The 14,822-nt window shown below is 42.1% G+C and overlaps 1 protein-coding gene across 2 annotated transcripts in view; it reads left to right on the top strand.

The window, feature by feature from the left end:
• The window catches only part of xpo4 (exportin 4), a 48,840-nt gene extending 34,133 nt beyond the window's left edge, over positions 1 to 14,707 (top strand). The window contains exons 9-25 of one of the 2 annotated variants that reach the window (XR_007034782.1): positions 469 to 643; positions 1,262 to 1,438; positions 1,690 to 1,832; positions 1,940 to 2,085; positions 2,948 to 3,125; positions 6,624 to 6,783; positions 6,965 to 7,134; positions 7,241 to 7,415; positions 8,720 to 8,926; positions 9,152 to 9,238; positions 9,866 to 10,046; positions 10,146 to 10,267; positions 10,355 to 10,485; positions 10,952 to 11,069; positions 11,512 to 11,604; positions 12,921 to 13,637; positions 14,004 to 14,018. Coding sequence is in view for 1 of the 2 variants with exons in the window: in XM_035174440.2 (XP_035030331.1) it covers positions 469 to 643; positions 1,262 to 1,438; positions 1,690 to 1,832; positions 1,940 to 2,085; positions 2,948 to 3,125; positions 6,624 to 6,783; positions 6,965 to 7,134; positions 7,241 to 7,415; positions 8,720 to 8,926; positions 9,152 to 9,238; positions 9,866 to 10,046; positions 10,146 to 10,267; positions 10,355 to 10,485; positions 10,952 to 11,069; positions 11,512 to 11,604; positions 12,921 to 13,118 (2,461 nt within the window). In the remaining variant the exon portion in view is untranslated. Of the gene's footprint in view, positions 1 to 468; positions 644 to 1,261; positions 1,439 to 1,689; positions 1,833 to 1,939; positions 2,086 to 2,947; positions 3,126 to 6,623; positions 6,784 to 6,964; positions 7,135 to 7,240; positions 7,416 to 8,719; positions 8,927 to 9,151; positions 9,239 to 9,865; positions 10,047 to 10,145; positions 10,268 to 10,354; positions 10,486 to 10,951; positions 11,070 to 11,511; positions 11,605 to 12,920 lie in introns of both variants that reach the window. The other variant, XM_035174440.2, reaches the window with a different exon arrangement.
• Positions 14,708 to 14,822: the final 115 nt, after the last annotated feature.

Raw genomic sequence — 14,822 nt, 5'->3', positions numbered from 1 at the left:
TCATTCATTCTCCCGTGTCTTAGTGTGTGTGTTGCACTATGAGGCAGAAATACCATAAATATAACCTCAGATGCAGCTGTGGAAAAGCGTTCAGGGGTCAAGTTGCCCACGAGTTTTGGTTAAGGATCAATTTTCATGCCCGTGTCCAAGCCGCAGTCACCAGCGCGTAAACTGGAAAGTGACCCTGGTTTAGCCTCTGCCTCACCCGGGAGAGTGGAAAAAATCCTTTCTCAGGCCAGAGCACGGGTTTGGACTAAAAATGGAAAAGAGGGAGTTTGAATATTCTCAACCTTTTTTTCTCGAGAGTGAAATAGATTTTTACAGCTGAATTTAAATGCCAGTGGCAGAAGGATTTAAACCTCACGTCATCACTGTGTTTTTATTTTTTCTCCCTAAAAGCATCACTAGCAGTTTGTATGATCTTTTAGATCTTATCTTTAGATCTCGTTTTATTATCTGCATTCCCAGGATTGAGATCGAGGACTCGGAGGCAGTGGGCATCTCCAATATCATCTCCAATCTCATCACCATGTTCCCTAGAAGTATTTTAACAGCACTGCCCAGCGATCTCTTCACCTCCTTCATCAACTGCCTCACTCTGCTCACCTGCTCGTTTGGACGCAGCGCCGCCCTGGAGGAGGTGGTGAGTAATAACCCCCGGATCATCCTCAATGTGGAACCAGATCTGAGATATTGCTTTTGATATATACAAAGAAAATAACTTTATTTGTAGACACAAAGTGCTGCACAATAAGAAAACAAATGGTTAAAATACACAACAAAAAAACAATACAGCGGACAGAAATACATAAATAATAATAGTAAGAGATACAAGACTAAAACAGCCTGTCACCATAAGTAAATTCAGGATATGCCTTTTGAAAAATAATATTCTTAGCTGAGAAAGATATATAAAATAGATTTTAGTTGATCCAAAGAAAAGTAATCAGCAACTGTTGATGATTAGATGGCAAGACAAGACATTTGAAAGCGGCACTTTGGGTTTTGGGAAATCATAATGGGAGTATTGTTTATAATTTATTTTCATATTTATTTATATGTATTATAGCTAAATGAGATATATATATATATATATATATATAATCGTCTAACAAAATATCGGCAGGTTTTCTAATCAGATAAATATTGGTTAAATCCTAGGCCTCTAAACATTACATCACCCAAACCTGTGAAAAGTCTACTAAAGAAAAGGTTGACATTGTATTGCTGACGTCCATGTGCTCGCTCTTTCTTCCCTCAGCTGGATAAGGACGACATGGTTTACATGGAGGCCTACGACAAGCTGCTGGAGTCCTGGCTCACGCTCGTCCAGGACGAGGAGCATTTTCCTCGCGGTTGCTTCGTGCAGCCGGCGATCCAGGTCTTCAACTCGTATATCCAGTGTCACCTGGCTGCTCCTGACGGCACACGCAACCTGGTGCGACTCTCTAGATAAAAGTTTATGCTTTTACAACTATGTTTCCTACATTTCTTAATTGTACAAACTGTAGTTGCTGTGAGAAGTACAAAAGTTTAAGGAGAGAAGAGAGGTCTGTATGATCCTGAACCTGCTCCAGTCTTTTAGCGGAATCAACATAGCTGCGTTTATTCTCTATCCTCATGACTGGTTGACTAACTTTTTCTCTTCTCTTTGCAATTCATAACACCCCCAACCCCCCCCACCCTCAGTCAGTGAATGGCCTATCGTCTCATGATGAGGAGGAGATCAATGAGCTGCAGGAAGATGACAGGGAGCTGTTCTCAGACCAGCTGTCCAGCATCGGCATGCTGGGACGTGTAGCTGCTGACCACTGTATCCCCCTGCTAACAAAGTAAATGTTTAACACCTTATGAGGTGCTTCATATACAACTCTTTATTAAATTCTTGATCTTAGTCTATGGAGTTGTCATTGACTTTTTTTGTGTTGACGCCTTGCAGCCTGTTGGAGGACCGGGTGACACGGCTTCACGGTCAACTCCAGAGGACACAGCAGCACCTCATGGCGACGTCTGACCCTGGATCAATGGACCGCAAATACCTGGACGACCTCTACGAGGACATCCACTGGATCATACTGGTCTCAGGTCAGCGTCAGGACAAAACATTGTTTTTGTTTGTCTTTTGGGTTTATCTGATCTCGCAGCAAATTTCCTGGAATGTTGTGTGAAGATATTCGTTTTCGAGGAAGACATAATTATTTCCTCAGTAATGTTTCTTTTCTTATTACGTTCCAATCTGCTCACTCAGAATTGTTGGTTTATTTCATCACGCCTGACGCATAGATTAGATTTGACATTTATGATATAAGTGGCATCTTGTGTTTAGGCTGTTAAGTACAGAATATTTTAAATGTATATATTAAAAATACATATTTTTTAGTATGTACACATATAACACATTTACAGAATAAGCAACTTTGTGTCAGTAATAGCCATCTACAATTTTTAAAAAGTGAATAATTGTACACTTTTCCTCTATTTTCCCATCAACACATGTATTTAAACTTGACGTGGAACCATCATACAGTCGTAGTTAATGAAATGCCTTGTGAAATTTTAATACACTAGACTATGGCTGTTTATAGAGTTTGTAAATGACTTTTCCAGTGCAGCTTATTCCACCTAACTGAGTTTATTTGCGAACAAGACAGAAGAACTGAACTCCACCCGGTTCAGTGACTTTGCGTTAATTAAATATTGTCTGAATCAGCATTGTTAAAGCAGCACTGTTGATTTCTCTCCACTGATTTACCACTTCAACTGGGAGGAACATTCTGCCATCAGGAGACACCTTTACAGCTGAAATCTTTATTTTTTTTGTGCATAATTTTTAGGGTATATAGTTGAGAAAAACACTTAAACTGAGGGAACATTAAGTTGCTCAGTTGCCAACAGAAGTGAACATGCAGTAAAACATGGTGTCTGTATCTGTCTGTGCACTCTGCAGGGTATCTGTTAGCAGACGACCCTCAAGGTGAAACTCCGTTGATCCCCTCAGAGGTGATGGAGTTCTCCATCAAACACTCAACAGAGGTCGACATCAACACAACGCTGCAGATCCTGGGCTCGCCGGGGGAGAAGGCTACATCCATACCAGGCTGCAACCGCACAGACTCCGTCATCAGGTGAGACGAATGTTGGACTGAGCACCGTCTCTGTTGTGTCAAAGGCTGACAAACTGCAGGCAGATAGATTGTTTTATTCTATGTGATGGCTCTTCTTTTTATTACAAGTCCTTGGATGTTGTGACACTTCATTTCACTAAACCAGTCAGACTTCCCGTAAAACTGTCCCAGAATAGTCCCTGTCCGAGGCTGCTTTCTCTTCCTAGTATTGTCAGTTATTGTCCCATAAAACTGAAGGTGTGTTACGCCGGGTTCACACAGGACGCGGAAGCGCAGCGCCACGGCGCGCCGCGCCATTCTCAAGCGCGCAGCCGCCTGGCGGTTCACACAGGACGCGCATTTCTCCGCGCCGGTCAGCCCGCGATTCTGCTTTCTCCGCTTGTTGTTGTACCCGTTGAATGTCGGGGTTCGGGGGTAAATGATGATGGTCTTCATAGCCCCCCACCCCTCTCTTTCTCTCTCTGTCTGTCTGCTTGTGTGCTTGTAGTGGATGGGCAGAGGGGGACATTTAATTATGTGATTGTGAAAATTGTGAAAATTAAAACTCCAGGACAACAGAAGGGGAATACAAAGTATGGGAATGCATATTTGATAATTTATGTCATATAAAATATGTAATTTATATATCGTTTAAAATCATTTTTCAGTGTGCTTCCTGGCGCTATACGCTCGCGGCAAGCGGAAAAAATAGACTCGACGCCGAAACCATCGGTGCAGGGCGCGAGGCGCCCTTGGCGCTGCGCGGCGCATCGCAGCCTATGTGAACGGCACAATTGAGTAACGGGGGCGGAAAGGAGGCGCCTGGCTTTCCTTGGCGCAGCGCGCCGTGGCGCTGCGCTTCCGCGTCCTGTGTGAACCCGGCGTAAGTCCCTTCACATTCACACTCAGGCACCATGTGAATGTTCAGCCAGTTAAACTCTGGTCTCAGGATGAGTTGTAATACACTTGACTCTGGATGAGAAAACTTTCTCTAGCCCCTTAGGCTCTAGGATTTTGTTTTGGGTCCAGGATAAATATTTAATGAAAAAAAAAAAGGAGGATATTAATCAGTAATAAAAAATAATTGTTTGTTGCAGCAGCCACCCAACTAACTGCCATTTAAGTCCATACACAGGGAAAAGATCAGATGCCAGGTTGAGCTGCACATTGAAGCTGCTTCTCTGCTGCACCACAGCTCAAAATGACAATGTGTCTGCAGGGCAGTAGGAGTTGTTGATCAATACAAATTATTGAACGATTACTTCTCCAGGGCCTCAGATGTACGACTCTGAAAACTAATTTTCAACCAGCAGTCATCCTATGAGCAGAAATGTCAGTTTATTATCACAACCTCTCTTCTGGCTATGTGGTCTCTTCCTGCTGTGGTGGCTTCAGAAATCAGTGTCTCACACAATAGATTTCGGTCTGTGTGGTTGTTGAACATCAGAACAAAATGATGGCCCTAAAAATACACCAGCAGATAATGAAATGGACCTTGGGAAGGAAAGCTTGTCTCTAGTTCCTGTTATCGGAGATGGTTTGTTTTTTAACAACAGCTAATTGTGAGATCCCGACAGAATGTGGCTGTGGTGTCAGAAAACCTTGTGCGGTTCAGAGCTGTTGGCAGATGCACATGATGCTTGTTTGTTTAAATGGTGTGTGTGCGTGTGTGTGTGTGCGTGCGTTTGTGTGCGTGCGTGGATAATCAGTGACGACAATAGACAGTCACAGCAGCCAGTGATATTGTCTGTTGAAGGTCATTGAGCATGTTTTTTTTGTAGATTGTTCAGTTGTGTGTGCGTGTGGTTGTGTGTGTGTGTGTGTGTGTGTGTAAAGGGGATGACAGCATTGACAGAGGATTGCGGAGATGAGCGGATGATGGCATCAGGTTCCCTGATAGCGAGCGAGCGACCCCGGCTCCGTAAATGTCAACGTGGTTTTGTTTTCTGCAAACAATGTGAAACTGTGCACTGAGGGGGGCGGAACCATAAGCTGCTTTAAGCCCTCTGTATCTCTGTCCCTTTATATAGTGTATGTCTGGGGGGGGGGTGCGTGGGTGGGCAGCAAAGTGATGACTTTCTATTACACTTTGATTCATTTGTTGTAGGGTGAATGACTTTATTAATTTAAAATAGAATTTGTTACTATCATATATTAATTACACATGTGCGTAAGAGACTCCTTGCAGTGCAACTCCGTTGTTTTGAATAAAGCCAAAGTGTCATCGCACAACCAACTAGGCATCTTTGTTTTGGACCAACTCCTATTCATTTTCTCTTGAGCTCACAGCTGAAGTTTCTCCAGATTTCAAATCATTTAATGAATCCTGTACATAAATCATCAACATACCATAAAAAAACATGGTGTGGCTCTCCAGATATCGTAGAAATGGACACAAATATTAAAGAGACTGCTGATTATCATGACATAACTGTTGTCTTAAATCCTTGCATGGGTATTTTTCTTTATTCTTTTTACCCCCTTTTTTCATTGAGATTTGTATCTTTATCCATCTTTAATGATATTTTATCAAGTGGTGAACTTGTTAGTTTAATGTTCAAACTTGGATGTAATCTGCCTGCTGAAGGTGCTAACACAGTCTAAAATTGGACACGTCAGACACGATGACACGTTTGTCAGCAGGTACTTAGTTTTCCTTGGACATCATCGGACGAGCCAAAAATGCATGAGCAGATGATTCATCTCTTGCAGACACATACACTATAAATTGAGCTTTACTCTTTAATCTTTGCATCATGATGTATGTCTTAGTGTCTCTCTGATGTGCCCTTTGTCTTGTTATGACGTGGTTTGTATCATCTAGTCCGTTTCGGTCTAAATTTCTTCCTTTGACCTTCTCGTCCAAACATTCCCTGTGTTCTCATGCCCTTTTTATTGTGTATTGACAAGACACTGGGTCAGAGCATCTCCAAAACGAGACTCGCCAGGTGTTTTAAGTGGTCGGTACGAACCGACACAAGTCTGAGGAGGGACAAACCATGAACCAGAGACGGTGTATTGGGGGACAACGTGTTGAAACATTGCAGCAGCTCCACCTCCGCTTACAGGACTTGAATGTAAAACGGTGGCATGTTGGTTCCAGATACCACAGGGCAACTTCAGAGGTCTTGTAGAGTCCTCAGTGGGTCGGATCTGTTTTCGCGGCACATGAAGGACCAGAAGACACATTTGGCTTGTCAGTGGAAGACATGACCCGATGCCAGATTCCACATCATTTATAGGCGAGGCTAATTTGCGATTCCCCTTCCTAGATGGTCCTTTACAATATGTCAAGCTCAAAATAAAATAGACAGGATTCAGCACAAAACAACATAATTCAACAGCAAAAAAAATACAAAACAGCCCACAAACAACATTGTAAAATCAATAATACTATTATATAATAATAATATTTATTAAAGTAACCTAAATGACGAGCACCTGCTCATTCATGCTAACTTGCCTGACTACATGGCCTTTAAATCCAGCTCCTCTCACTGTTATATTCTTCTGTCTCAGGTTACTGTCAGCGGTGCTGCGGACGTCAGAGGTTGAATCTAGGGCGACCAGAGCGAGCCTGACGGAGCTGCTGAGTCCACAGATGGGAAAAGACATCATGTGGTTCCTCCGACGCTGGGCCAAGACGTACCTGCTGGTGGATGAGAAACTATATGAGCAGGTATGAAGCTTCCTGACCCACTGTTGCCCCCTAGCCCCCTATATGTGACCCAGACACCTGGTCACTCAGGCTTCTCAGGGCAAACGTCAACCATGGTATATTCTTTACCTCATAAAAGCAATAAACCGGTTGTGTCTCTCACATCTGTCTCCCCTTTTCCCCCCTCCCTCTCTCTCCTCAGATCAGTGTCCCCCTGAGCACAGCATTCGGTGCAGATACAGAAGGGGCCCAGTGGATTGTGGGATATCTTCTGGAGAAGGTGATCAACAATCTGTCGGTGTGGAGCGCAGAGGCTGAGCTGGCCAATGACACCGTGGAGCTGCTGGTGACGCTGGTGGAGAAGAGGGAGAGGTGAGGACAAACAATAGTTGTGAAGGAAAGAAATGCTAAAATCATGTGGTTCCATCTACTTGAATGTGTTTTTATGTTATTAAGCCAAATATCTCTCTGTCATTAGGGCGAACATTGTGGTGCAGTGTGAGAGCTGGTGGAACCTGGCGAAGCAGTTTGCCAGTCGCAGTCCGCCCCTCCACCTGCTGTCCAGCTCTGTGCAGAGGACACTGATGAAGGCGCTGGTCCTCGGAGGCTTTGCTCACATGGACTCTGACACCAAACAGCAATACTGGGCTGAGGTAAATAATAAGAGCTGAATCGATCAATCAAGTACTGTTTTTCTTTGTGTCTTACTTACTTTTAGTGAATGGGAAATCTCCTGCAGCCATAACACGTATCTTCACCTGGTGAACTGGTACCAAATATAATGAAAACACAAAGAATACTTTCACCAGAGTTATGATGTCTGACTTTAAAAGACACTAAGGTGAGTAAGTCCAGTTCAGAGCTGCAGATCCCCACAGACTCACTGTCAGACACACGGATTACGAGTGATGGATACGTTCATTAATATTCCCCCGTCCCGTCTTTCTCTCGTGTGTATAACATGATCCTCGTCCTGATCCCACTGGCCTCTGTTTTAATAGGCGGACAGTAGTAAATGGTGGTGCAAAGCCACAATGACTCCAGACCAATTATGGGGGGGTTGTATGAGTTAGACAGCAGCTGTTGAAACATACAGCTGCTCTGCTCAGCTCGACTCTGTCGGAGGAGGAGGAGGAGGTGGAGAAGTCAGACGCCCCTTTGTTACATCTTTATTTCACTGCTCTTTCTCTTACATGCACCCAGAACTGACCAAATACACAAGATACTCATTGACATGAACTTTTCCTTTTTTTTTTTAACTGTTCCTATCAAACAATAAAAGGCCACTTATTAAAAATAAATACTAAGGAACACTGCTTTAAAATGGTGTGCCAAAGTATAGTTTTTATTTGTATTCCTCCAAGACCAGAGGTGTTATGTTTTCAGGTCTTTCCCATGTTGTTAACACAATATCTGTAGAAGGCTTTGAAGGAATTTCTTCAAATTTGGTACCAGCGTTCACTTGGACTCAAGATGAACTGTTAAGATTTGGGTGGTCACAGGTCCTGGTGGCCTCATGAAAGAGGAGGCATACAACCTCAGTGCGGTAATTCTATTTTCTCAAAAAAGATTTTTATCTTTTTAATTTTAAAAGAAGATCTTATTAGAGCACAGTAATTGAAAACAGAAAATAGTCTTAATTTAATTATATTAGTTAATAAGCTGCAAAATAAGATAAATGAAAAAGACACATCATAAATGAATCATCTCTGAATAAAAACTAAACCCCTTATATTCAATCTTCCAATTGCCATTTGGTTTGATCTTGGATCAACAAAGAAAAAACGACCCAACCTTTTAAAAGATATGAAATTACTTGAATTTTTGCATTCAAAATGTGTGGGACATAAATAACTGATTGATGCTATACAGTCTGTCCCTTCTGATCTCACCTTCCTAACATTTGATTCATTAATTCCTAAATTAACCGATGACCTCCCGGTATCTCTCCATCCAGGTGCTTCACCCTCTTCAGCAGCGTTTCCTCAACCTCATTAACCAGGAGAACTTCGCTCAGATCAGCCAGGAAGAAGCCGTCAAACAGGAAATCGTCGCCACGTTAGAGGCGCTGTGCGGCATCGCAGAGGCGACGCAGATCGACAACGTTGCCTCGCTCTTCTCCTTCCTCATGGACTTCCTGTCCAGCTGCATTGGCCTCATGGAGGTAAGAGCAGCGCGCGAGGATGAATCCAAGTCTGTGAAAAGGAACGTTATTGTTCCTGTGTAGTTCAGAGAACGGCGCTAACTCAGCGTACCAGCGTAACGCCAGTTAAATCAATTCACAAAGACTGAACTGATTCAACATGAAGTGTAAAACGCAAAAGACGAGAAACAAAACTAGAACTATGTTTACACGACTAAAATTACTAATGAGACTTCTCTTGTGCAGGTTTACAGCAACACGCCCGAGACAATCAACCTCATTATTGAGGTTTTTGTGGAAGTGGCTCACAAGCAGATCTGCTACCTGGGAGAGGTGAGTGAAGCATCATTAATGTACGTCCACGCACACACACACAGTAACCAGATAAAAAAAAAAACACACAGACGAGGGGAAAACATGCAAACTCCACGCAGAAAGACCCCTGGGTGGCCGTCAGGTTCAAACCCAGAGCCTGTTAAATGACAGTGCTAACCACTGCACCACCGTTCCACCCTAAAAATGACTCAAGTGACCTAATTTGAATATTTTCAGCTGAGTTTACAGATGACAGAAGTTTGTATTATAAACTGTAGACTGGAAATCTAAGACTTTAACTAGGCAGCGGTGTTTGAATGAAAACATGCTTTATTGTTGTAGCCTGAGTGCAGGATGTGTGTGTGGTACTTGATTTCCCTCTGCTGCTTTGATATTTGACAGTTTATTATATTCATCAACTTTATGCATGACTGCAGATGATTGATGCTGTTTCTCTGTAGCTGCTGGATGTGTAAATTAGCAATAGTTTTCTAACAATTTCAGCATTTATTTAAATTGTATTTATTTAGGTTCAAATAAAGGTTTTGTAATAAGCGATATTTAATGTAGATCTTTAAGTTTTAGGTTCATTTAACTGTGCGAGACATAATCTGTGACGCTACGTGTCCTCCTCTCCTCGCTCAGACCAAGTCCATGAAGCTGTACGAGGCGTGTCTGACGTTACTGCAAGTCTACTCCAAAAATAACCAGAGTCGGAAACGAAACGATGCCGCGGCAGAGGAGGACCAGTATCAGGACCTGCTGCTCATCATGGAGCTGCTCACCAACCTGCTGTCCAAAGAGTTCATTGACTTCAGCGACACAGGTGGGTCATCTCAATGTTTTCTGTCTTCTATCAACGGGAGTAGATGATTTTTGGGGGTTTTCATTCACTTGAGATTGAACTTTTTTGCTGTTCTTTTAGACGAGGTGTTTCGGAACCAAGACCAGGGAACACCAGCCTCCAGCCGCACGGTATCGGCAGCAGATGTGGTTCTTTACGGCGTCAACATTGTTCTTCCGCTCATGTCTCAGGACCTGCTCAAGGTAAAACTACACAACATGGATTTCCTTTAACCCAAGGTTTGACATTTCCTCCGTGTGTTTAACTGAGTCCTCCTTGTTGTTTTGCAGTTCCCGTCTCTGTGTAACCAGTATTACAAGCTCATCACCTTCATCTGTGAGATCTTCCCAGAAAAGATTCCACAGCTGCCTGAAGACCTCTTCAAGAGCCTCATGTTCTCGCTGGAGCTCGGAATGACTGCGTATCCTTTAACGATCTGTGCTCCAGTTGTTATTCAATATTCATGACGGAATAATAAGCCTCAGAAATTCATAATGCTTTTCCAGACTCGCACTTATCCTTCTCCAATTTCCAATATGTATCATATTTGAAGTGAAGTTAGCTATTTAAAAAATATTGCTTAGGTTTCCTCTGAAAGTCAGATACTGTTGCAGCATTAACTCATGAAGAGTCCAAGAAGCCTCTTTTCATATTGGATCAAGATATTAAGACATTTTTATTGCTCCAAATCTCAAAGTGGTTTTACAGCAAAGAAGAGAATCACATCCTGATATTAATTTACAATGTTATTTTAAACTGGTCGCTCGTGTTCCCATTGGTCTCCTGCTCTAATCTGGAGTCAACAAGACGCCTGGTGAAGCTTCAGAACTTCTCAAATGATAACATTTTTTGTTTTGTAGTTTCTTCTCCTTAATGTTGCTCTTCAGGATGAGTTCAGAAATCAGTCAGCTGTGTTTGGAGGCTTTGTCTCCTCTGGCTGAACAGTGTGCCAAAAACCAGGAGAAGGACACGCCTCTCTTCATTGCCACCCGTCACTTCCTTAAGGTAACCACACGTCCGTCTGTCTGTCTGTCTGTCTGTCTGTCTGTCTGTCTGTCTGTCCGTCTGTCTGTCAATTAAGTTTAAACAAATAAATCTAAATAACTTCAGAAAGGACAAAAAAAATTCACTGATGTGCTCTCTTCTTAAAGTATCAGATTCCTGACCTTATCGTACACTTTTCTTTCCAACATGTCAGTTTTATACTGGTTTTTATTTGCATCAAACAAATGCTCTATTTTTTCATTTAAAGGTGCTGGTACGTGGATTATTTTTGTGTTGACAGCTAATTTTCTGACTGTGGCTTCATATTTGTTGAACAAGAAAAGCTCTCAGGAAGCAAAAAACACATTTGCCAAAATGTTGAGCTGTTTTAAAAAGCTAGAGTTGCAGCAGGTAACGGGCTGTTGAACTGTAAAATCAATTAATTGAACTTTGTTTTCTTCAGTTGGTGTTTGACATGCTGGTTTTGCAAAAGCACAACACAGAGATGACGGTGGCGGCAGGAGAAGCTCTTTACACACTCGTGTGCCTGCACCAGGTGAGTGACTAACTAATGAACTTTCAGGATACTCCAGTGATTTTAATCTGTGGATGATGAAATAAGAAATAAACATGAAACAAGCTTTTCTGTTTGTAGAAAGATAATTGGTGTCTGTTCGATTTGTTGGCTCCTGTAGAGTAACTTAAAGCTTTTAAGATGATTGAACAGTTTCTTTACCGTGGTCTGTTCAGCAAAGTGCAGTTTCCTTAAGCAGGGGTCTCATTTATAAAGTGGTCAAATATAGAATTAACTCGGACTGAAACCCACCGTCATGTTGTTGTTGGTAAATTCTTTCTGCAGATATGTTAGTACATTTGAGTTGTTTGTTATTGGTGCTGATTGTTGTTGTCTGTTGAGAATTCTGCCTCCGACATTCAAGTGTTAAGTGTGAATATTAAACAACAATAAAAAGTGAAGCCTGAGCTGCTCAAAACACCAGAAGAAGAAAGTTTTGTGAAAGTAACACCAGGCGCCCTCTGGTGCCTGATCGGCACAAGCACAGCTCCACTCTGACATTCCATTAATTATATTGAGTATCTGAGTAGATGTATAATTCAAGATCATCCCATATATACACAGCCTGCAGATAAATGTCCAATTCTTTTAGTTTCATTTTGTTATCCTCTTTCTTTCCACATAAAATCCAGCTTTTTCTCCGTTGTAGTGAAAACAGATTAAAATGCAGAAAATTAAGAATATTTTATATAGTTATACATTTTTATTCCGAAATTTAAAACGATACTAAACAAAAACACAACTAAAATATCAGCTTCTTAGTTGTGAGGATTTGTCACTTTACTTTTTCTAATAAAAAAGAATAGGCTAAATATCTTGATTGTTTTTTTGTTTTTTTTTAAATGAGCAAATGGATGAGAAATCGATGGATGAGAAAATAATCACCAAATAAATCAACAATGAATATAATAACTAACGACACATTTATCCTTTATCTCAGCCCTAAACACTTTTGATAAATTGAAATTTGAACTTTAGCTAAACCAGTAAGGTTAAATCATATTTGTGTACATCAGCAATAACTAGCAAGAAATGTTAGCACAAAAAGGCTGAACTAGGTCATTTATAATGAGGTGATTTAGCAAAGATATTCATGATCACATGGTTTGTGATCATAAGATTATTTTAATCCCAAATAATAAAGATTACAGTGACAACACTGTTTCCTCAGACATCATTGGTTTTCAAGTTCTTGTTACTTCAGTCAATGAAATTAAATCGAAAGTTTTTGTCCGCTCACTAAATCTCCAGTCTTTTCTTTGACCCTGATCTGATGTATTGTTGCTCTCCTCCGTCAGGCGGAGTACTTGGAGCTGGTGGAGACGCTGCTCTCCTCTCAAAGAGATGCCGTCATCTACCAGCGGCTGGCCGACGCCTTCAACACGCTGACGGCGAGCAGCACGCCGCCCACCATGGACCGAAAGCAGAAGGTTGCCTTCCTTAAGAGCCTGGAGGAGTTTGTGGCCAACGTTGGCGGCCTGCTCTGCGTCAAATAACCACTGGAAACCGCCTCTGCCTCGAATCGTCATTTTTGAAAAGCAAACCTCCCCCCTCACGCCCCCTTTCATCCCTATGAACTATGGGTAAAAGAGACAGCTCTGAGGACCTTGTTGTCTCTGCGCCTGCTGGGGAATCCATCTCATGCCTGAATGTCGACCGGGTTTTCACCTCCTTGGATTCCTTTTTTTATTTTCACCCCACAGCCACCATCCTGTCTTGCACCACCCCCACCAGCATGATTGACAAATTTCATGATGATGATGATGATGATGATGATGATGATGTGGTTACCATAGAGACAAACTGCAGAGCAGACAGACTCAGTCGGAGGATCACGCCCTGTTGGTCTGAAGCGACAGAGCGCTGAGTATCATGACCACGAGAGACAGAGCAGAGGCTGATGTTGACAGGGTCCACCCCCACCCCCACACCTCCTCATGTGCCTGGAGGTCTACAGAATACACACACACACACACACACACACACACACACACACACACACACACACACACACAGTCTCATCAAGGGTCAAACAGTTTGCTGTTATTGAAAAGTGAAGAAGATTTTTCCAGTGTGAGGTTTCGTAGATGAAGGTAGAGGGGCTTTGTGGACCCACTTCATTTAAACAGTTCCCACTTTACCAAACACACACACACACATATGCATACACACACACACACACACACACACTTCGCCCCAATCCTTCCCAGAGTGCCTTTGTTTTGTTGATTGTTCTGCGCGCGTGTGTGTGTGTGTGGATCATGTCACATGTCAACTGACAACAAATGTCAGCTGTGCCTGTCATTCGCTAAAAAAAACACAGCGGATGCGCGCACATACATACACTCACACACACACAAAATCACACACACACACAAAAGCACACACACACACACGTGCACACAACAGACACACACACAATAAGTGTTGCCATGACAACAAAGGTATGGCCCAGCCTGGGCTCACTGAACCACGGAGCACAGGAGGGCGTGCGTTTGTTGGCGATTACAGAAAACCAAAATCATATTTGCATTTGACTAAAGGATGTACATATATATATATATATATATATATATAATATGTTTTCAGACCAGAAACCACAAGAAATTTTCGTTCAAAGACGAAAAAGAAAAACAGACCGAGATGTTTTTATATGCCAGCAGACGGCTGGAAAAGTTGTACGAGTTCGACATTGTATGAATTCATCTAAAGAGGGAGCGACCGTCTCTGTTTGACCTTTTTGCAGTTTGATATTTTGGATCGTAGAATTAGGTTGCAGCCCCTCCTCCCTCCCTCCGGACAGACGAAGGCCCGCGAGACGGATGGAGCCTCTAGAGTTTAGCAGATTCATTTCAGTGGTAAAGTTTTTTTCCTACAGCAGCACATCCACCGTATCACTCTTCAGCACACACTGGATTGAAGCAGAGACTGTTTAAGGACAGCAATAAGAAACCAAATAAAAAGGAGCAGAGCCACTCAGAGCATCATGTTGGACACAGATTCCTCCTCGTTCCAATCCTGGTTGTTGTAGAATGGCTGTTTTGTTAATGAAGTGTAAAAGTGTACATAAACTTATTGTATAAAATGTTCCTGCCTCTGCATTTTCCTTTAACATGTGTCGTGTCTGTTTGTAATGTCTTTTATCTACTTTAATAATAAATAAATAAATTGTTAATAATATGATTTTTTTTTTTTTTTAA

Source organism: Hippoglossus stenolepis, chromosome 13 (assembly GCF_022539355.2).
Source record: "Hippoglossus stenolepis isolate QCI-W04-F060 chromosome 13, HSTE1.2, whole genome shotgun sequence".
Classification (NCBI taxonomy): domain Eukaryota; kingdom Metazoa; phylum Chordata; class Actinopteri; order Pleuronectiformes; family Pleuronectidae; genus Hippoglossus; species Hippoglossus stenolepis.
This window is presented reverse-complemented; position numbering and strand designations above follow the sequence as displayed.